We start from the raw sequence: 22,107 nt of genomic DNA, 5'->3' as shown, positions 1-22,107 counted from the left end.
GAGAAAAGTCCCTGCTTACACAGAGCTTGCATCCTCGTGGAGAGAGATGCTAGGAGAATGAGAATAAAACAGATACTGTCCTCTGGGGAAGATACGGTGGGAAAAGGCCCCTCAGGGGGAAGGTGGAAGGGGAGAGAGAGTTGAAGGGCCTGCTATTTTATATGGGTTATCGGCCAGGCCTTTCTTCCCAGGTGATGTCTGAGCAGAGCCCTGAAAGGTGTGAGTGGGCTAAGCCACTTGGAGCAAGAATGTTTCAGGAGGAGGGAGTAACCCTGGGGAGGGAGTAGGCAGGGTGGGGAGGTTTTTCTGGTTTGTGGTTGTGCTCTGGTGTGTTAGCTCTTGTCATTTTTGTGGGTGGGTGTGGTGAAGGTGTGGGACCTGAGGCTTGGAGTGTGCCAATGCTCACTCCCTCCCACCTTCCCTCCCTTCTTCTCTCCTTCCATGTTCTTCCCTTCCTTCCTTCCTGCCTCCTTTCCTCTTTTCTTCTCTCTCTCTTCTTTCTTTCTTCTTCCATCTTTTGTTCCTCTTTCTTTCTCTCTCTCTCTTCCTCCCTTCCTTTCTTTCTCCTTCCTTCTTCCCTCCTTCCCTCCCTCCCCTTCCCTCTTTCTTTCTTTCCTTTTTCCTACCTTCCTTGTCTGCTTTTAAATAGCTCCCCTCCGTTACTCTTTATCACCCCCCAATTGCTTATAAACCCAGAAATCCTGACGGGCCGCCCCATTGCCTTCTGGTTTTTACCTGACCAAATGACGTGTCCTGGCTCTTTCTCTCCCCATAGGTGTGTATGAGCGAGAGACTCGGCAGCACTCTCAGGAAAAAAGTGAATGACATTGAAGACCAACTCCCAGTGTTGCTTGAAGCCAAAATGCTGGCTGTCTCAGGTAACTGGCTGTGGAGGAGGGTGGGGGACACTGAAACGGTGGAGGGGCATAGTGCCAGCTGCCTCTGCTTCCAGGTTTCGACCTCGAGTAATGTTCTACCTGTTACTTAGGTTATACTTGGACATTTCAGAGCGTTTGTGGGAAGTCTCCCTAAAACTCGTGGACTGAATGGGCAGCATGGCCTCCTTGTAAGATTCTTAAAACTGCATATGCACATGTAATGAAACAAGAAGTTATCTGCGTCCTATTTTGGACTTCGGTTTCTGTTTCTTGAAGACAGGAGAGGCGCTCTGGAGGCCTTGTAATTCCAACAGATGTTTCAGATGTTTACGTAGTTGCCATGTGTGTCTGTAGAGGCTCGCAGGTTGTTGGGTGTGGTTGCCCCTTCCTATAGGGAGAGAGAGTAACTGGAGCTAAAGTAATACACGTAATTTACCATCCCAGTCGGAGACAGTAGATTCCTAGAGGATTCTCGGTATATCATCATCGTTCCGTCATCTGGTAGTTCTTAGGGATACATTTTCCCATTCATTAGTAGGTCTCTGAAAATATTATCGTACCCTATTGTTTGAAGGGTGCTTTCAAGCCTTCCCCTGTGCTGTTATTTTATTTCATTTTCATAACAGTTGTGTCAGGTAGGTGGAAAAGATAGGGGGTCCCAGTGAACAGATTAGGAGATTGAGGCCCTGGGATGTGTCCTTTGGTTAAGTTCACTCAGTTAGCGAAGTGGTGGCAGAGCAAGGGCTCACGTTCAGGTACGATTCGTAGCTGCTTCTTCTTCTTCTTTTGAAGATTTTATTTATTTGTTTGACAGACAGAGATCACAAGTAGGCAGAGAGGCAGGCAGAGAGAGAGGAAGGGAGCAGACTCTCCACTGAGCAGAGATCCCGACGCAGGGCTCGATCCAAGGACCCTGGGATCATGACCCGAGCCGAAGGCAGAGGCTTTAACCCACTGAGCCACCCAGGCGCCCCTGATTCGTAGCTTCTTAATCCAGCTGTGTCGTGACATCCTCCAGGGATTCCCTGACTTCGATAGGTTGAGTGACCCTACAGATCATTGCCTTCAGAAGCATCATAAAAAATTTAACGAAAAGGTATAATAATTACATGTATGGGTTTTAAATGGCATTTTAAGAAGGAATACAATAATTGGCAGCTTCTGCTCTCCAGATCATTAAACAACTAATGTTGGCAGCTAACGAGCAATTTGGTTCCCGGTGCAGTCGGGCGTGTTATTTACAACCGGAGCAACATCGAAATGCGAGTGTGGGGCTCGGCTCTCAACAGCTTCACATGCCATTTACTTGAAATTATGGCCCCATTTGCTAAGAGAAAAAAAAAGAAGATTGAACGCAATATCACTTCTGAGTTAGTGTTTTTGCCTTTCTTAATCCATTCATCTTCCTGAGGAACACAGGTGGATGGGTCTCTGTTAAGCCCGAGGGAGGAGATGGTCATGCAGGCAGCACAGAGAACCCTCTCTCCAATGTGAATAATCTCCTTTTAGAATCCCAGGGAAGGGACGCCTGGGCGGCTCAGTGGGTTAAAGCCTCTGCCTTTGGCTCGGGTCATGATCTCAGGGTCCTGGGATCAAGCCCCGCATCAGGCTCTCTGCACGGCTGGGAGCCTGCTTCCGCCTCTCTCTCTGCCTGCCTCTCTGCCTACTTGTGATCTCTGTCTGTCAAATAAAAAAATAAATAATATCTTAAAAAAAAAAAAAGAATCCCAGGGAAAATTCTTCTGGTGGTACATTGCCTATGGGGTCTGGGTTTCATGTTTAGTTCTTTGATCTGCTGAGAGCACCAGTGAGGCCTGATCAGAGGAGGGGTGACCTGAATTAGCTGGGATGGGAACTCCCCCCTTGACCTCGCTAGTTCCTGATTACTTTGTAGACTGTTGGCAAACAGGCTTTCCAGTCACAGGCTGTCCCCATGGGCCGTGCCAGTGCCAGAGTGGGTATCATTCTGTACATATTGTGCGTTCTGTTTGCTTTTGAGCTGAGCTCCACAGCAGGGAGGATCTGAGCAGGGAAAAGGCACTTGCTGTCGGGTCTTGACAGAGCTATCTTCATGCATTCAGAATGGCAAACCCTCACTCCGTTAGACAAAAGCCATGACAAACCTCTCCAAGAGAAAGAAGCCTTTTTCCATTTGGTCAGCCTGTGAAAACGCTGAGGGGCGTTGCCCTCAGGATGGTTGGACACCCTCTTGATTGAAGAGGGTCTTAGGGGGTTCCTTTAAGATTCCCAGAGGGCCTTTTTTCTGAAAGTTTCTTCGCTTCACTCCTTGATTTGGTTTATAGACTGAGACCTTCTCTTAATGTAACAATGCTTTGCTATTTGCAGAGACTGGGAATAAGAGATGGTTTTATAGTCAGATTCACGAAGTCTTAGCTCATTTATGTTTAACAGTGAGTTCTTTTTTTTTTTTTTTTAAAGATTTTGTTTATTTATTTGAGAGAGATAGCAGAGTGAGAGAGAGAGAAAGCATGAGTCGGGGAACGGGGGCAGGGGCAGAGGCAGAGGGAGAAGCAAGCTTCCTGTTGAGCTGGGAGCCTGAAATGGGGCTCGATCCCAGAACCGTGGGATCATCTCCTAAGCCAAAGGCAGACACTTAACTGCCTGAGCCACCCAGGCTCTGTAACCTGATGAGTGTCCCAGTCTTCATCTGCAGGCAGCCTGCCCTCACTCTGACCATTTCCCGTCCCTTAGGCTCCAAGCCTGGCTCCCTGATGCCCATATTCTGATCTTGCCCTGATACTGACATGGTGCGTTCATTTCCAGCTCCTGCCTTTCCCTGCTTGGATCACCCACTGTTGTTGATGCCGTCCATCTGTTGAGTCACTCTGCTATTTTTCCCTTGGGCTTTGCCGGGCACTCAGAAGACAGTCAATAAGAGTAATTATGTTAAGAAAAAATGCACCTCATTTGTTGATTGCTGATCCTTAGAATCTGTTATTTTCATACCTCCTTTGGGTCATCCCTCAGTTTGTGGTATATTTCCTTGCCCACCTGCTTCCTGTCATTTGTTTCCAAGGAACAAACAGTTCAGATCATCATTTATTCCTAAGTAGCATACCAAGAGTCTCAGGTACTCCAAGCCAATTTCTTTTTTTTTTTTTTAAATGATGGTTCTATCCAATTTGACTTTTCTTTACAGAGAATAAAAATCAGCTGCAATTCAAATACCTTAGTGTCTACATAGAAACGTATCTAGGCACAAACAAGGTTTTCTAGATAAGCTCAGAATGTCTCCCTCTCTCTAAAAAATTTACATCAATGGCTGGAGGAGATGAGACGCCCAGCAAAGATTTTTCAAAGATGATGTCTGTCCAGTGTGGAAATAAACAAGACCCACCAAATGGGAAGATGTGAAAGCTGTTTCAGAACTTACTATGGCAAGGGAGTCAGCCACCATTACCTGTGTTTTGGCAGAGACTCAAAGGCAGGCAGAAAAGTGGGAAAGCTTTGCAGTAGAAGAAGGGGAAGGCTTCAGGTATGTTCTGACGGGAGGCTGGGGAAGCGAGAGGCAGGCTAATTAGAGAGCATCCCGTGTGATCGTTTCAGAGAATGTATTTGGCTTTTTCTGGCTGGTCCTAAGTTGGAAGCAGGGACAAAAATTAGGGAAGCTGTCAGTTATTAATAAAATCCTGGCCATTTTGGACCAATTATTACAGAAATCATTGTTCAGTTTCCTGGATTATTACTAGAATAACAATCTGTCTTCCTACGGACTGCCTTGGAGCCAGGCTGGCTTCCTGGACTGGTTCTTGTAGATATGGGGGTTCATGCCCCCCAGGAGGATTGCGTTAGGTTGCTGGTCAGATGTTGTTTGTAGAGATGATCTGGCCATTGTCTGTTTGTACATTTATCTCTCACTAGGTACCACACTTTCTCACGCTGTTAGAGGCAGTCTGTGTTTTACGTAAAATCCCGTTTGTTTGGGTGTTATGTTCCCCGTCTTCTCTGTGAAGTATGTGGCCATCTAAAATGTCTGATGTTCAAAAGGGCTCTGCTCACAGAAAATGCTTTTTGCTCTCTCAGGAAATCATAGTGATGGGAAGAAAGCAACAAGACAGAAAATGGCCAATTCCAGCCGGAGGAGCTTCTGTGGCGAGGTGGCGGCGTGGTGTAGGGAGTGCTGGCCCGGGGGCTGGTTGCTTGTGTTTGTCCTGCTGGTACAAGCTGCTAGCACAGAGCCTTGACATGGCCGAGGGGGAGGCTTTGAGTGACAGAGCGTGAGGTCTTGCCTAACCACATGTATTGGAGTTGGGAGTTCCTCAAAGATACGGTGTTGTGACAGAAAAAAGAGGCAGGACTCTGTTATTTTTGGAGTTTGATGATTTTCAGTACTGGCTTCCTTCCTTCCTTCCTTCCTTTCTTTCTTTCTTTTTTTTTTTTTTTTTTCCAGTAAAGAAGGTTAGCTCAAATTTGGGGATGTAAACGTGAGTGATTTTTAGGAGGCTCGTTACAGATGGAAATGTCTGTGGACCTCTGCAGTACACCGTGTGTGTGTGTGTGTGTGTGTGTGTGTGTGTGCGCGTGTGTGTGTGCATGTGCATGTTTGTGGCAGGTCCCTCTAGATGAAAGTCATAGTGAGTGCTGGAGACTGATAGGTGACACAGCCTACCAAGATGCAGGATTCATTCCCCAGCCCCCTTCGTACTCCCTCCCTTTATGGGTGACAAGTCACTTCCTGAGCTGTATTTGGTAGAATAAGCACCTAACACGAGGTTGGAAAAACCCAGTTCAAGTTCAGTAACCTCATGTGGGATCTTAGAACTCCAGAACTTTGTGACCTTGGGAGGGTGACTCTCTGGGTCTTAGTTTCTTCTTGGAAATCAAGGACAATCATTACAAGATCCCCATCCTGGCTTGTTGGAAGGGCCAAGTGAGACCATTGCTCTAACTAGAGCTCCATTATCAACCAAATCAGACTCTCAAATAATGACCTCAGAAAAGGAAGCCCAGGCATTGTGAAGTAGAGGAGGGAAAGATTTAAGTTCAGGATGAAGGATAAAATTAAAAGGAACAGAGTGGATAAAATCAGTTTTGGCTTTAGAATTGAGCTGGAGGTTTTAATGGTGGCCTTTGTGGAATAAAATATTTTGACAGGTGTTTTAAAGAGCCTCTGTGCAGGCCCAGGTAGGGTTCTCTTGCTGGAGAGCAGGCAGGCGGACGTGCGGGATGATGGCAAAGGCAGGACAGTCATCTGCACAAATCCTCCCATGGCATTTAGGAAGGGGCCCATTAGAGTCACAGAGATTGGGGTCACGGTGTCACTGATGGGACTTCCTTCAGGGATCAGTGTTTACTTTTCTGTATTTTCATCACAGAGCTCTTGGCCAGTTTCAGTAATCAGGGAGGACTAAATCAAGCAATCAAGCAGGATTTACCTCATGGGCTTGGATTGGAGCCCAAAATGCTTATGAAATAGTAACCGGGGGCAGTGTAGCATTTTATCATGGCTTCGGTTGTGGTAGTAACTGTCTCTTGGGGAATTTGCACTCTTTCTGCATATATAAAATGTACACGTCTCTCACTATGCATTTTCCCTCAGGATCAAGGAAGGGACCCAGGTTTTAATTCATGATCTCTCTCATGTTTTCTTAAGGGCCCTGGCCTCGAGGGCTTGCTGTGAGTTGCAGGGTATCTGAGAACGTGTTTCCTGCCATCCCAGCAAACCTTCCGTGCAGGCACTTCCCTGCCTAGGTAGTCTTTTCTAATTTTTTTAAAAAAAGATTTTATTCATTTATTTGAGAGAAAGAGAGAGAGAGAGAGCACGAGATGGGGAAGGGTCAGAGGGAGAAGCAGACTCCCGCTGAGCAGGGAGTCCGACGTGGGGCTCGATCCCGGAACCCCGGATCATGACCTGTGCCAAAGGCAGCCGCTTCACTGACTGAGCCACCCAGGCGCCCCTCTGACTTATTTCTAGCGGTCTTTTCTCTCTGAACTGTTTGTAGAAGGAGACTGCACACTGTGGTGTATTCTGCCTTGTGTCCCTGGAGACACCGTTGGCACCCACCTCACTTGGGATCACCTCTCTTGCTTGAAAATATGGTCCAGCAGAAAGGCTGGGGCTCCCTGAGCCTGGCGGGGAAAGGACATTTGAAGGCATCCCATTGTGCCCGTGGCTGCCCTGTCTAGAGTCAGTCACACCTCTGAGCTGGTCTTCCCCAAACCATCCTGGGCACAGGGTATGTCCCTTGAAATTCTTTGTTGTTGTTTTTTTTTTTAAAGGACATCTTTTTATTGTGATGAAATATATAGACACATTAAATTTACCCTTGTAGCCATTTCTAAGTGTACAGCTCAGTGGTGTCGAGTACATCCACATTTCCGTGCAACCATCACTGCCATCCACCTCCAGGACCTTTCTCCTCTTCCCAAACGGGAACCCTGAATCCATCAAACTTGAGGTTCTTGGTGGCCCTCCACGTGGGCTCTGTCCACAGCAGCCCTGACTTGGTTATTGTTCAAGAAAAGGAACCATGGATCTAGGAAATGTTTTAGTTGTGTTGCTATTTATAGCTCAAAGCTTGTGGAAGTCCAGTCCACTCTCCTTCTCTGGACTTGGCTTTTCTGAAATGGGTCAAGCCCATCACCTTGGCGTCTTAGACCCCCTCCTGTTTAGATCCACCTTCTTCGTGGGCCTCGTCCCCACCTCGGCCACATGCCTGCCTCCTGCCGAAGACAAGCCCTTTGTTCTCTAACCAGGTTTCCGTTTCTTCTTTTGGAAACCTTACATTCTTTCCTCATGAAACCTGCCTCTGTCTCCCCTTCTGGAAAAGTCTTTCTTCTCTGAGGTCTCCTAGAGCGTATTTGCCCATTTCTTAGAACACGTCTTCTCTTCTTTATTTGATGGTGGCTTCCTGGAGAGCAGGGTACTGACTAGTTCTCCCCTGTATCTGCCCACTTGAGTGATAGACAATAAACAGGATCTCAAAAGACACTTATCCAGGCACGGAATTGGGAATTGTGCATTTCAGCAACAGAAATGTTACATGGTAGGTGTCCAGAATGCCTTTAACGTGGGAAAACATTTTGTCATATTTCTCCCACTTATACTGGGTTGAAATCTCCCTTTTAAATAATAATAATAATGAAGAAGTAAATAGCATAGTTTAGAACCTAAGAAGGATTCAGGAGTTCTGTTTGAGGTGGAAACCTGCCTTTCATTTTATTGCTATGCAACCCCAGCAAGATCTTTTTCTCTCTAGGTTTCAGTTTTCTCCACTATAAAGCAGAAATAACAACATGTATTTCAGTGAACATAAAAGGCGCCATTATTGTATACACTGCGAAGAAAGAAAAATCGCTGTCAATTAAACAATGATATAATGCTTTCTGTGGCTGAGAATTTTTATTTTACCCTTACTGAAGTAGTTCTTTTAGATGTGTTCGGGCCTTTGAAAAATCTTCTTTGAAAGGAGACTTAATCACTCAAGGGCTTCCTAAAATGTCTTCGTATTTGGAGTCTGAGTGTTCTGAAACACGTTGTGACTCACAGTAGTCGGAACTCACGTTTTTTCACCCATTATCACCCTCAGCATCAGCGAAACTGTTGGTGATGCAACTTTTTCCCCCTCTCCGAGAATGAACTACTGTTTTCTGTAGTTTCTACCAAGCTGCAACACGGTTCTTCAAGTCTTAACGGATGGTGCTTTCTTGATCTTACAAAACCGTCACAACAGAGGGTTTTCAGACAAGGGCCAGGTCCCCAGTCATCCTGAAATGGTTTTTACTTTGAAACGCCAGGGGCTTGCCGACAGTCCCCAAGCCACCGAGAATGAAAGTCACGGAGTAACGGCTTCATCCTGACTACCTCCCGGCTGATGGAGATCGCAAGACACATCTCCATCTCAGAGAGGTTAACACAGGGGGTAAAAGGGTGCATCTCAGAATAGGTAACATAGGGCATAGCTTCCTCCTAGGATGCTGGTAAGGTAGAGGAGAAAGGTTTCATAGCTGTTATCGCGGAAACATCATGGAGCCCCCTGATAACAGTAACTATTATTTATGGAGCACTCACTACTGTGATAAGCTTATTCATTTATGGTGTAACTTTCATATTAAAATTTCCCCTAATACAGTTTTCCTTTTTTATTGAAGTATGATTTCTATTCAATGAAATGCACAGATCTTAAGTGCCCAATAATATGAATTTTGACAACTTTGGTCTGCGACCCTATCAAGATATTTTCATTCCTCCAGAAGCATCACCCTGGTGCCCCTTCCCAGTCATCGCCCCCCATCCCCAGCCAGCCTCTGTTCTGGTATCTTTCACCATGGATCGGTTTTGCCTGTGCTAGAAGTTAGTAGCAGTGGATTCACGTGGTATGCATTCTTCTACGTCTCTTTTTTTTTTTCTTTCTTTGAGCTACCCCCATGTCACTGTGTATATGCAGAGCTGGTGCCCTTTTGTGGTAGAGTAGTCTTCCATTGTGTACATGGGCCCGTGTTTCTGCTTTTCTCCCCTTGGTGGACATTAGATTTCATTTGGGCTATCACGAGTAAAGCCACTACGGACGTTTGAGTACAACTGTTTTTTGGTTACATGTTTTCATTTCTTCCCGGATAAATACCTGGAAATAGAATTTTTGGGTCCAAGGACAGGTGTGTATTTAACTTGAGGAGAAACAGAGAGAAGTGCCATCGACACTCCCGTTGTGTACGAGAGCTCCGTAGCTCTGCGTCCTTGCCAGCCGGACAGCTGTAGTCTGCTCATTTGAGCCATTGGAAGGGTTTTGTCATGGAATCTCTATGGCTTTAATTTGTATTTTTCTGGCAACTAATAACCACCAACCAGTTTTCATATGATCACCAGCCATTTGCATATCTTACACTGTAAAATTCCTGTTAAATCAGTTGCCCATTTTTCAACGGGGTCATTGGGGTTTTAATTATTGGGTTATAGGATTTGACTCCTTTGTCAGATTTATGTATTACAAATATTTTCTCCCAGTCTGTGGCTTGCCTTTTCATTTCCTTAGTGGTGTTTTTTGATGAATAGAGGTTTTTAATGGTGATGAAGTCCACTTATCTATTTTTTGTTGTTGTTAGTGTTTTCTGGGTTCTAACCAAAGTTTTGCTTATTCCAAAGTTAGATAAGTCTTCTATACTTTCTTCTACAAGCTTTATAGTTCTTGCTACCACATATATTTCTGTGATCCATCTCTAATTAAACTTTGTGTAGGGTTTGAAGTATGGATCAAAGCTAAAATTTCCCCATTTCTGTAGGTAGTTGTTCTATTATCATTTGTTGAAAATATAGTTGATCCATGAACAATGTGGGGGTCAGGGGTGCCAGCCCCCAACACTGTCAAAATTCTGAGAGTCAAAAATTTGACTCTCCCTTGATGGAGCTGCTAGTAACCTACTGTTGACCGGAACCCTTACCAATAACACAAAGGGTTGATTAATGCATATTTTGTGTGTTGCATATTTCACCTACTATATTTTTACAATAAAGCAAGGTAGAGAAAAGAAAATATTAGGAAAATCAGGGCACCTGGGTGGCTCAGTGGGTTAAGCCTCTGCCTTTGGCTCAGGTCATGATCCCAGGGTCCTGGGATCTAGCCCCGCATCGGGCTCTCTGCTCAGCAGGGAGCCTGCTTCCCCCTCTCTCTCTGCCTGCCTCTCTGCCTACTTGTGATCTCTGTCTGTCACATAAATAAATAAAATCTTTTAAAAAAGAGAAAACATTAAGAAAATCATAATGAAGAGAAATTATATTTACAGTACTGTACTGTATTTATTAAAAAAAATCCACATACACATGGACACGCATTGTTCAAACCTGTGGTATTCAAGGGTCAGTTGTGCTCTTTTTTCCTCATCGACTTGCTTTCGCACTTTGGTTGAAAATCAGTTGACTGTGTGAATGTGGTCCACTCCTGGACTGTTTGTTCTACTCCATTGATCTGTTTATCTATTTGTCTAATGCCGGTGTCATTCTATCTTGATCAATACCTTCTGCATTAGTTTGAAATCAAGTAAGATATGTTCTCTTCATTCTACCTGACAAGGTTTTTTTTTTTTTTTTGGCTGATCTAGACCTTGTGCATTTTCTTTTATATTTTAGAATAAGCTTATTGGTTTCTCCAAAAGACCATCATGAGATGTTGATTGGAATTGATTTGAATGAATAGATGAATTTGTTAAAATGTTAAAAATATTCAGTTTTCCAATATATGTATATATAGTATTCTGTCTTTCTGATTACTGAAGTCTTTTTAAATTTCTCTCAGAAGTTTTTAAAATGGTTTTGTGTGTGGAGGTCTTGCGCATGTTTCTTTAAATTTATCCCTAAGTATTTTGAGCTTTAAAATATCTTGTAATAGTATTTAAAAATAATCATCTTCTACTTATTTGCTGTTGATATTTTAAAATTACAATTGCTTTTTGTATATTGCCCTTGTATCCTACAACCTTGCTAGATGCAACGCATGACATATTTTTCTTAGTGCTTTACGGAATTTCGTGTTTATTCTTGAAGCCACCTGTGATGCAGGTGTTAGTACAACCCTATTTTATAAGAAGTTGGCCCTGGAATTACGTATGTTAATTTCTTTGCTCAAGGTCATGCAGGTTGAGTAATAGGAGGGCTAGGATTTGAATTTAGGTCTAGCCTGACTCCAATGGCTAGTCCCTTTCCACTCCACTGTAGTATTTCACCTCCTTGACATTTGGATATTTGAATGGAGTCATACCATGTGTTTCCCTGGATTTCACTTGGATGTTTTTGTGTCATTGTGTTTCACAAGGACATGGACTGGCTATGGAAAATTTGAAACAGACCTAACAAAAATAAGGTGATAAAGAGACACTGGGGGACAGTCAGTGTTTTTTTCCCACAGAAGACTATCCCTGCAGTTGGATGCCTTTGCAAAGCTTAGCCCTCTTTCTCCATACTGTCGGTGCACACTAGCTGCTGCTAAATCTTCCGTGTGTGGGGATGCTGTCAAACTTGTTTTCCCTCCTTCTCTCTTGCAATGTGCTACAGGAAACCATTTCTCTACAGCCAAGGAGCTCAGCGAGGAGATTAGATCATTAACATCAGAAAGGGAAGCTCTGGAGGGACTCCTGGACAAGCTTCGGGCACTGAGTTCCAGGAATGTCCAAAAGCTGGGTGGTGTGAAAGAAGATTACAGCAGACTGAGAAGACAGCTGGACGAGGGGGAGACCGCCTACGGTAAGCAGTCCCAACCGTGGCCCAGTGAAATATTCACGCTGTCGATGGTCCTGTGTGGCCCGGTGGGATGTTCTGTGCCCTATGTGAGCATCACTGTGAAGGGCATCCTGGAGCATGGGACACTCTTCCCGGAGGATTTTGTTTTTTGGCAGGAGCCTTGGCAAATGGGGTAGAATTACTTGTCAGCTTTTGTTTCGCTATTCACATGCGATGTCTTTTCTCCCCCTCCTCTACCCTCCATTTGCTAATAGCCTTGTGATCATTTAGAGCAATCTTTCCTTTGGCACAGGTCTTGAGAATTTTCTCTGTTTGACAGTTATGTTCCTTTTGTTCCTTGGCTTCGTCTTCTGGCTTGCACAATCACAGATGAGAGCCGGCTGACTCAGAAAACTGAATGAAGACCATGAAGTGGCTTTTCTGTGTGTGAGCTTTTCTGAGAGCTTCTTTCTCCAGGAAGAACGACATGGGAGAGGCCAAGGCTGCCTTGACCGAAGTCTCCGCCTGTCGGAGCGTTACCTTACTCTTGCGTTCTTTACCGTTCCCATTGTAGCTGGGGTCACCTTGAGGATTGCTCTCTGAGGGACAAGTCTTAGAAGATGCTCGTTCAGTCTGAACTGATAAAGTGAAAACTTATTTCTTTAAAAAAAAAATGTAAAGAATTTACAGTGATTCAGTTTCTAATCTGAAGAAGGCAATCCTGAGAAATAAATGCAGACTTAAAATATGTTAGATGCTAGAACCCGTCTTTTTTAAACTGGTAAAACGAGAATATCCAGCTCATAGGCTGATTGAGCCATACAGAGTAAACGAGGTAACTTATAAAGATTTTTAAGCTGTGTGTGCACATGTGTGTGTCTGCCTTCTTGCATTTCTTCCAGAAGTAGAAGCTGCTAGAGGCTAGAGGTCATACATAGAATATCATAGTCCATAATAAATGCTGTTTACTAGGAAAATGAAAGACCGATCTACTAATAAATAATTATATTTACAAAGCATTCTTATTTAAAAAGAAATAAGAAAATAATGGGTTGTTAGGTAGCCACAGTTGAAATATGGCTATTCGAAAATACTCCACAGATTGGAGTAAATGAAGATTAGTATTCAAAACCAAATAAAGAAATATGAAATTAGTTAGCAGAAATTAGGTGTCTTTTCACTATGAATAAATTTTGTTTGAAAGGCTTACTCAATTGTAAAAAGAGGTTTCAGTTATTTGAATCACAGATGGGACGTTTGGTTGTTTCGAACGGTTCGAAATGTTACAAATGGTTGTGTCTCCTTCACAATGGCAGGCCTAACCTGGCTAGACAACGAGGGCTTCTTATCTTTCTTTTCCCCCTTCTGTAGGTCAAGGCTTCTTTTTTGCCAAATGTGTAGAGACTGTAATCTGAGTCTGACTATGTAACTAGGGTATTGAAGGATAACAACACTTTTTCCTAAGATGGGATGCTGTGCTTTATGAAGTCATGATAGCAAAAATCATTGGATATTTTAAATGAATTTTAGCTATAGACTTTTCAAATGTATAAACATAAACACTATGAAATTTCTCTTGTTTTCACTACATAACTTTTGGCTCAATATGGGGGAATCCATAGTATCTAAGAATAAAGAAGATGTCAACCAATTTGGACAAATTTAGTCCAGCAAATTTAGTCCAGCTTCAGTTGAGCTCTTGAAAGCCATAAATATCTCTTAAAAAGAAAAAAAAAAGAGCCATGTAGTATTTTTTGAATCTCATCCTTGTCACTTTACTAAGTATTTCCAAAATGATGAATAAAACATAAACAAATGGGATGAGAGATTGTTACCATCAATGATTGTAAGCTGCAGATGGCTCGTTACTGTGACGAGTACGTTCTTTATGTCTTAGACTTAGATTTTGCTGGATCAGCTACCCTTTTTCCTGTGCTTTAAGCTGAAGGTAATTCTTAACCAATCTGAGGTGACTTGGCCTCAGGTCAACCAAGTTAATAATATTGGGTTGATGAGAGTAATGGGAGATAAATAAATAAGTACATAAATAAATAAATAACAAATTCCTTAGTAGATTGAAGCTTTTTATCTTTCAAAATGCAGTAAAACTAGGCCAAAGTCCATAGTCTGCCATTTGTTGGCTTTTGAGAGTTAAAGATTCAGAGGGAGCTCTAAATGTAGAGCTTTAAATGTAGACCAAATACAGAGGAATAGTATGTCCACACATGTATGTGCCACGAGCTGACTCTTCGTGTTCTTAGATAAAATGTTTTAAAATAAAACTGTTTAAGAAATAAGCAGTATGTAGAATTCTTAAAAAAAAAAAACCCAGATTTTGTTATGTATAAGAAAGCAACTGATTTCTGTGCATTGATTTTTTTTTGTGTGTGTGTGCATTGATTTTTTTATCCTGCCACATTACTGAATTGCTGTATGAGTTCTAGTAGTTTGGGGTGGAGTCTTTTGGGTTTTCCATATAAAGTATCATGTCATCTGCGAAGAGAGAGAGTTTGACTTCTTCATTGCCAATTTGGATACCTTTTATTTCTCTTTGTTGTCTGATTGCTGTTGCTAGGACTTTTAACACTATGTTGAACAAGAGTGGTGAGAGTGGGCATCCTTGTCGTGTTCCTGATCTCAATGGGAAGGCTGTGAGCTTTTCTCATTGAGGATGATACTCGCTGTGGGTTTTTCATAGATGGATTTTATGAAGCTGAGGAATGTTCTCTCTATCCCTATACTTTGAAGAGTTTTAATCAGGAACGGATGCTGTATCTTGTCAGATGCTTTTTCTGCATCAATTGAGAGGACCATGTGGTTCTTCTCTCTTCTCTAACTGATTTGTTCTATCACACTGATTGATTTGCGAATGTTGAACTACCCTTGCATCCCGGGGATGAATCCCACCTGGTCATGGTGGATAATCTTTTTAATGTACTATTGGATCCTATTAGTTAGGATCTTGTTGAGAATCTTGGCATCCATATTCATCAGGGATACTGGTCTGAAATTCTTCTTTTTGGTGGGGTCTTTGCCTGGTTTGGGGATCAGGGTAATGTTGGCTTCATAAAAAGAGTCTGGAAGTTTTCCTTCTGCTTCAATTTTTAGAAACAGCTTCAGGAGAATAGGTGTTATTTCTTCTTTGAAAATTTGGTAGAATTCCCCAGGGAATCCGTCAGGTCCTGGGCTCTTGTTTTTTGGGAGGTTTTTGATCACTCCTTCAATCTCGTCACTAGATACCGGTCTATTCAGGTTGTCAATTTCTTCCTGTTTCAGTTTTGGAAGTTTATAGGTTTCCAGGAATGCATCCATTTTGTCTATGGTGCATAAACAATGAATTCTGGAACACTGAAAAGAAATAAAAAATAAATAAATAAAAATTATTAAAAAACCCCCCATATTTTGGTTTCCAGCAATAGTTGCAGAATGTGGCACATGGGAAGAAGGTAATTTGGGAATGGACAGAAAACTCCCTGATGGACAGCGACCCACCCTCTTCTCCTTGGTTCATCTGTGTCCTTCGATAGGTGCCATTTGGTCCAAGATGGTGGACCCAGCCACATGTATGTCCAAGTCCAGCCAGGGGTCTGGTTCCATAGTGGAAGGAGAGATTTGCAGTTTTGGGGAGCAGATAGCAGTATCTCTTATACAGAGAACTCTTACCAATGGGAAGTGCTTTGTTGATCATTTATAGCATTATTACCTCTTCTGTGGCTGGCTCAATTGAGATCAAGGAACAGTACTGTCCTTATGTTTCGTTTGTTTTGTCACAGTGTCCAGCATGGTGTCTTTGAAAATAGCAAATATAACATCTGGGACCAGATGTTAAAAACGAAACATTCCTTTATTTCCATATTGTTCCTCGACTCCTCTACTTTGAATTACAGACCCAGACCTTGGATCTTCTTTTTCTTCTTTTTTAATTCTTCAAATCCATTTTCTAATTTCGTGAGACCAGAGGAAGTTTGATTGTCTTTTGTGGAAGAGGCTTGAGTCGTCTGAGTGGGATATTCATATTGGGGTGTCAGCAGACAGAGCAAAATGATGAAAAAGTCCCGAAATGTGCCAGAGTAATCAAGGGCAAAGGAAGACAGAAATCATCACTGAATCCATTGACTTTGTCACAGTGACACACAGTCTCTGTGAAGAGGCAAGAAGGGGGTGTGTTTCAACCTGTATCAGCTCTCCGTAGGACTTCAGGAGGACATGTTGGAATTGAGCAACTTTAAGCACAGTGAAATAGAATGAAAAGCTTTCAACCCCTGAATTATGGAGATTAACTATAAACCTTTAATTATTGTGGATTTCAATTTTTTTAAGGGGGGCTGGGATTAAAAAAAAACTCCAACAACCAGTAACTTTTTTAGTTTGCTACATCTGCTTTTCAGCAAAAAGACAACCCTGAGAAATATATAACTTCTTCCATCTCTTGTGTATACGTTGGTAATCTGTATTGTACTTCATTAATATTGTTGATTTCGCACTATAACTCAGATATAAAGGAAGCAGACGTCAAGGGGAGAGATTTAATCACAGAATAATCAGGGCTAGAATTTTAAATAGGACATCATTAGCATGTTAATGAAGTTTCCCACTTTATGCCAGCTGCCTGAATAGAAAAGATACTGCAGATGTAGCTCAAAAATCTGGCAGGGTCTGTGGCCCACTGAGCTGTCAGGAATTCGTGTAGAGGCTCCGTAATGTACGTAAAGGGATTCTCTGTGAGGCTTTCAAATGGCAGGATTTCATTTTTACTGGGAGTGATGGCTGCCTGTGTTCAGCTTTAACTCATTTGCCTTTCAATGAGTAAGAACAGGGCAGACAAGGAGCAGTTTTTAAGTGTAATAAAGTTGAAGGGGAGTCCATTTTTCAGTTATGGTTTGGGGCTAGTTCGGTACTTCCCCATTATCCACAGTTTGCTTTCTGCAGTCTCGGTTGCCTACCATCGACCCCCGTCGGGAGGATGGTCCCCGATGAATCCTGTAAAGGTCGCTAGCAGCCTGATGCCGCGTCACAACGCCTATGTCACTCACCTCACTTCTTCCCATCACGTAGGCATTGTACCCTCTCACACCATCACAAGGGGGGCGAGTATAGTACAAGGTATTTGAAAGACGGAGCAAGACCAGCTTCATGAAAGTTTTCTCGCAGTGTAATTGTTGTATTTTATCATTGGTGATTGTTGTTCATCCCTTATTTGAAAGTTAAACTTTGTCATAGATATATATGTATAATAAAGAACACTGAATACATAGGGTTCAGTACTCTGTGGTTTCAGGCATCCATGAGGGTCTTGGAAACATCCTCTGTGCATAAGAGAAAACTGCTATACCTGCCTTTTGCTTTAGATTAGAAAGGCCATGGGCCCAAGCTGATGCCATCCTGACCAGACTTTTGGGCTACCCTCTAACTTTTGAGCTTGAAAGAGCTGATGAAAGGAAGTAGGACATTCTCTAGCGAGACATGCGTTCCTTTAACTCTGAAAGTCCACAGGTGACACTTCTTTCAGAAATCACCTCCCCCACTACGAATAAACCTTCAGTTTAGAGATCCTGTGCTTTGCACGATCTGCATGTGTAGGCAAAAATTCCTGTTCCACGTTTATCAGACGTTTTAGAGGAAACTTTCAAGAAAAATTAGAACAGAAGAGTAGAATTTGCGTGCCGTGGTGTGTGTTTGTGTGTGTGTGTGTGTGTGTGTGTGTGTATGGGGAGGAAATGGAGATGTAAACAACACAATTACAAACAAAAATAGAATTTGGAAGTTGAGATGGAAGAAAAGCCAATGATAAGTGTTGATTATTTTAGCTGAGAACATGTGATAATGAGCTTCCCAGGAACCAGAGCAAAAAAGACAACTGAAGTGTCATCCATCTTCCTCAAAAGCAGCTAAAAGCACAAAGTTTTCAGGAATGTGGAGTGGTGTTAAATTCTTAAAGGCATTTTTTTTTTTTTTGAGAGAGAGAGCATGTGTGAATAGGGGAGGGGATGGTCAGAGGGGGAGGGAGAGAAAAAGAATCTCAAGTCCCAGATGCAGGGCTCAATCTCACAACCCTGAAATCATGACCTGAGCAGAAATTGAGAGTTGGATGCTTAACTGAGCCACCCAGGGGCTCCTTGAAGGCATTTTTTTTTTTTTTTTTTTTTGAGAGCATACTGGGAAGTCCTCACAGACAGATTTTCATAACAGATGCACAAACACTCTCCATGTTTCCCTGCCTGGAAAGGGGGTGCCTTCCAAGCAGGAGTTCATGGGGAGACTGAAATGTATACATATCTTAGATGTGTAGGTGTGTACGTATTTTTCCACAAAAATTTTGATTCAGTGTTTTGGCAAAAAGGATTTGGAAAGGAGCCATTCTAAAATCTCCCCAATTTTTGAGAAACACATGAAATGATAATAATACCATGGGGATGAATTAGTAAGGGCTTGGGCTAATTACGTTTAAATATGGAAACTTCCAGTGATCTGACATGATTCAAACATGAGACTAGAGATGTAGGAGAGTGGCCAGAGATCCTATTCTGTGGAATATTCACTGAAGGTCCCTTCTTCCCTCTGAGCTTTGAGGAAGGTCTGCGTCGTAGGAGACTTTGCTCTCTTGGGACCAGAACAGCGATCGAGCTCTTGACGACTGAGGACGGAGCTGTTTGTCCTGGAACTAGAGGGGTGTTGCCGGTTCTGTGTGTGGCAGAACTTAGACTGTTACATGGGGAATATGCTATTTGCATCTGCTTTTCTTAAATTAGAAATCTTTGTTTAATTTTGAGAACATAGATAATACGAACTAGGGAAGAACTCCTTTAAAAAAAAAAAATGCCATAATCTTTCTCTCTCAGGTTTTTCCATGGACTGAACTTCTACATTTCTATTTATCACTGATAAATCTTACTGGTAAAATTATTATTACTATTATTATCAGTTAAATATATATTTGCATTTTAAATTTCTCTCCTTTTTTTTTTTCCTTTTCTGGTTATATCCTTGCCTCTCTGTCAGTGTGGTTATTTCTCTGCTACCCGTTTTGCCTGCGAATTTCTGCACTTGATATTGGCAGTGAACTTCCTCCTCCCTCTTATATAAAAAAATTGGGATATCTTTTGGGAGGCCGCTTCCCAGCAGTGTAAAAAGCCTGTGCTCAGACATAGGAGGCCTTAGTTTCCTCTCCCTTCAGTTGCTTGTTTGTCCTCTGTGCAGCTCCTGGCATGGAGAGCCGTCACCATGTGAGGCTTGACGAATGACTGACCTTGACCAAGGCACTGTATCTTCCATGCTCCTCAGTCGCTTTGCGTACAACGCAGCACTTTCCTGTACCCATGCATCATTTCTCGGAGCATTTATTGAGCACTTACAGTATGCCAGCCTCTGTGGAGGCCTTCGTGGTCCAGAGTGAATCAGACAGTCCCTGAGGCCACCAAAGTCCCCATTTACAGAGGGACCTCTGGTCTCGCGTTCCCACAGTTGCCCCCGGGACTTTGTCCATTCCCTTGCTCTCTGCTGTTTCCGGTGAACTTGAGAAGTCCTTCCTTGTTACTTTCTTTTCCGCTTGTCTCCCCATTTGCTTTCTATACTCCCTTCCCACACTTCAGTCCCCTGACCCCTAGCTGGGAACGCAGTGATGATTTCAATTGTATTTCCTACCCAGCCGCTGCACACAGTTTTTTGGTATGCTGATTTGTTTGGAGTGGGGAACAGGATTCTGTGTGATGGGGTGTGCGTGTGACTCTGACGTTTTTGTGGATCATTCTTGGAAACAGTGTCCTTCCTAGTCTTTCTTGATTTCATCAGGATTCTGGGGTTTCAATGACATTGGTTCACCCTTGCCTGTGGATGGACACACACACACACACACACACACACACACACACACTCTCACGGTCACATGCTCCCTCCTGAAGATTAAGCCAAGGACAGTGGTTAGTGGGAAGGCCATGATCCCTGAGGAGCGTCTGTTGGCTGTAGTTGGGTGAGGGCTGATCTGTTGCGAGAGGCCCTACCATGGACGGCAGAGTGCGTCACATCTGGGTCATTGTCTTTTGTGCGACTCTTCCTCCCACCCCCAATTTTAAACGTCCCTGGGTGGGAGCTGTGGCCCCCTCAGTTAACTGAACGACTTCAGCCTTATGTTAGGACTCGAAAACGTATCATTCTTATTATGACTATTAGAGCTCGGTGGTCGTAGGACTCAATGCGAAGGTGTTCATGGAGGTGTTCCTGTGACTTCATACAGATCCTTAGAGGCTTAACAATGAGTCCTCGTAAGCCTCCTCCCTCTGCTCTTTCACTGTAGACGTCCAGCGTGTACTTACCGCACCCCTTGTTGTGCGCACAGATTAACTCTGGCTACTGTGGGTCTACCACGTTCTTGCAGAGGAGGGAGTGATCCCCTGTATGTTGTCACGTTCTCTTCAGTAACAGACGTGGATTCCTTTTCTTTTTGTTCTCAAGCCCTTCCTCTGTGCCAGGCCCCGAGCCGAGTCGCGATGCCTATACAGCTGCCTAATCCTCCGGACAGCGCGTGGCCAGCTCCAGCCCCGTCTCTGTTTTGTAGAAGAAGAGGCTGAGGCTTTGTCCAGGGGCGCGTGGATGGGGGGGTAGGAGCCCGGATTCGATTCCTTCTTGTCTGCAGTTGCACGATCCTCGTGAACTTGACTTGTAGCATGAACTTCTCTATGCATCCCTTGGCCTCACCACCCCGCCTAAATCCTGCCCTCCTGGTCACGACCGTGAAAACAAAGCCTGCTGGAAACCGTCTCTTGAGGATGTTGCATACCCTGAAAAGAGGTGATTTGTTGTTGGGGTGTTGTTTTTTTTTTTCCACTTTTGAAATTTCTAAGTATGCTCTCTGTATTTCCTGCCTGAAACAGTGACCTGCTCTCTGTAACATTCTGATAGCAGATTGGTCATTTCACTCGGTAGGAGGCCCTAGAGGTTATCACCATTATGATGACAACATATTTTGTATTAAAACTGAAATCCTTTGTCATGGAAGGGGCCTTGCATTCTACAAAAATAGGGGAAAAAAAGTTGAACTATCACACTTCAGTTGGGTACACATTGGTCAACTCCAATCCACATTTTGATATGTTTTGAAAGAACCATTGATCGTTCCGCTTCCTGTTCTAAAATGCTTAAATGTCAGTGTTTTCCTCTGTGTTCTTGTAAGTACAGGCCTTCTTAAGTAGGTTGACATACTCTCCTGGGTTTCTGGTAGAGGACTCTACCATAAGCCCTGTTTGCTAGGAATTTACTGCTATGCCAGCCTGTTGATCCCAAGGAATCCACCTTGCAGAATGTGATGGTTTTCTTTCTAAGCTTCTTTGAGTGAGTTTTTGCACTTGAAATAAAATGTTTAACCTATTCTCTAATTCAGGGCTTTGAGGAACTAGGACTGTTTTTTGTTTTTTTTTTCTTCAGCTGAGTCCAATTTTGCGAGGTTTTCCGGAATTCAGTTTTATTGGTGCTGTGACATGTTTTATGCTGTCACAATTTTTCCCAGTGATTAAATTTGTATGAAATCTCTTCTTTTCCTCCTCGACATTGCCATGAGTCATGGCCTCCTGCCATTTTCCCCGGCTACTTCCTCTTCTCTGAAGCTGCCATATGTTTAGCAATCCAAGAGGGAATACTTTTTTTGAGAGACCATTATTTGTTGTTAATTTGATTTCTCGGGTTTTCGTAGCTCTTGTAAAAGAGAGGAGGTGTGCTCATCAGTGTTTCCCCGATTGCTCTGTTGTCCTGCTGTTGACTGCCTGGGGCCCACCACACGTTTGTATTTGGGGATAGACATCCTGTCTCATCTGCTTTCCCTCAGATTTTTAGACAATTGGGGAGGGCTGGATCACCATGGACAACCCTAAGCTAATGCGCCAGTTTAATATTTATAGCATGGCAGAAACCACCAAGAGTTGCTTAAAGATCTACTGACTTGATAGCATCAAAAATTTATAAACCAGATATGCTTGTATTTTTCATGCCCCCCATAGTTACAGAATGTAATTGTGTTTCTGTCCTGACATTATACTTTCCAAAGTCTTCATAACTCATTAACAACTGGTT

General features: G+C 43.2%; 1 protein-coding gene across 1 annotated transcript in view; it reads left to right on the top strand.

Annotated features, from left to right (window-relative positions):
- LOC111160496 (disrupted in schizophrenia 1) overlaps positions 1–22,107 on the top strand; it is a 294,921-nt gene that overhangs the window by 92,475 nt on the left and 180,339 nt on the right. Inside the window, exons 8-9 of the mRNA XM_022523643.1 lie at positions 776–878; positions 11,884–12,072. Coding sequence (XP_022379351.1) covers positions 776–878; positions 11,884–12,072 — 292 coding nt within the window. The remainder of the gene's footprint in view (positions 1–775; positions 879–11,883; positions 12,073–22,107) is intronic.

Source organism: Enhydra lutris, unplaced genomic scaffold, assembly GCF_002288905.1.
Source record: "Enhydra lutris kenyoni isolate GAN:26980312 unplaced genomic scaffold, ASM228890v2 scaffoldscaffold76, whole genome shotgun sequence".
Lineage (NCBI taxonomy): Eukaryota > Metazoa > Chordata > Mammalia > Carnivora > Mustelidae > Enhydra > Enhydra lutris.
This window is presented reverse-complemented; position numbering and strand designations above follow the sequence as displayed.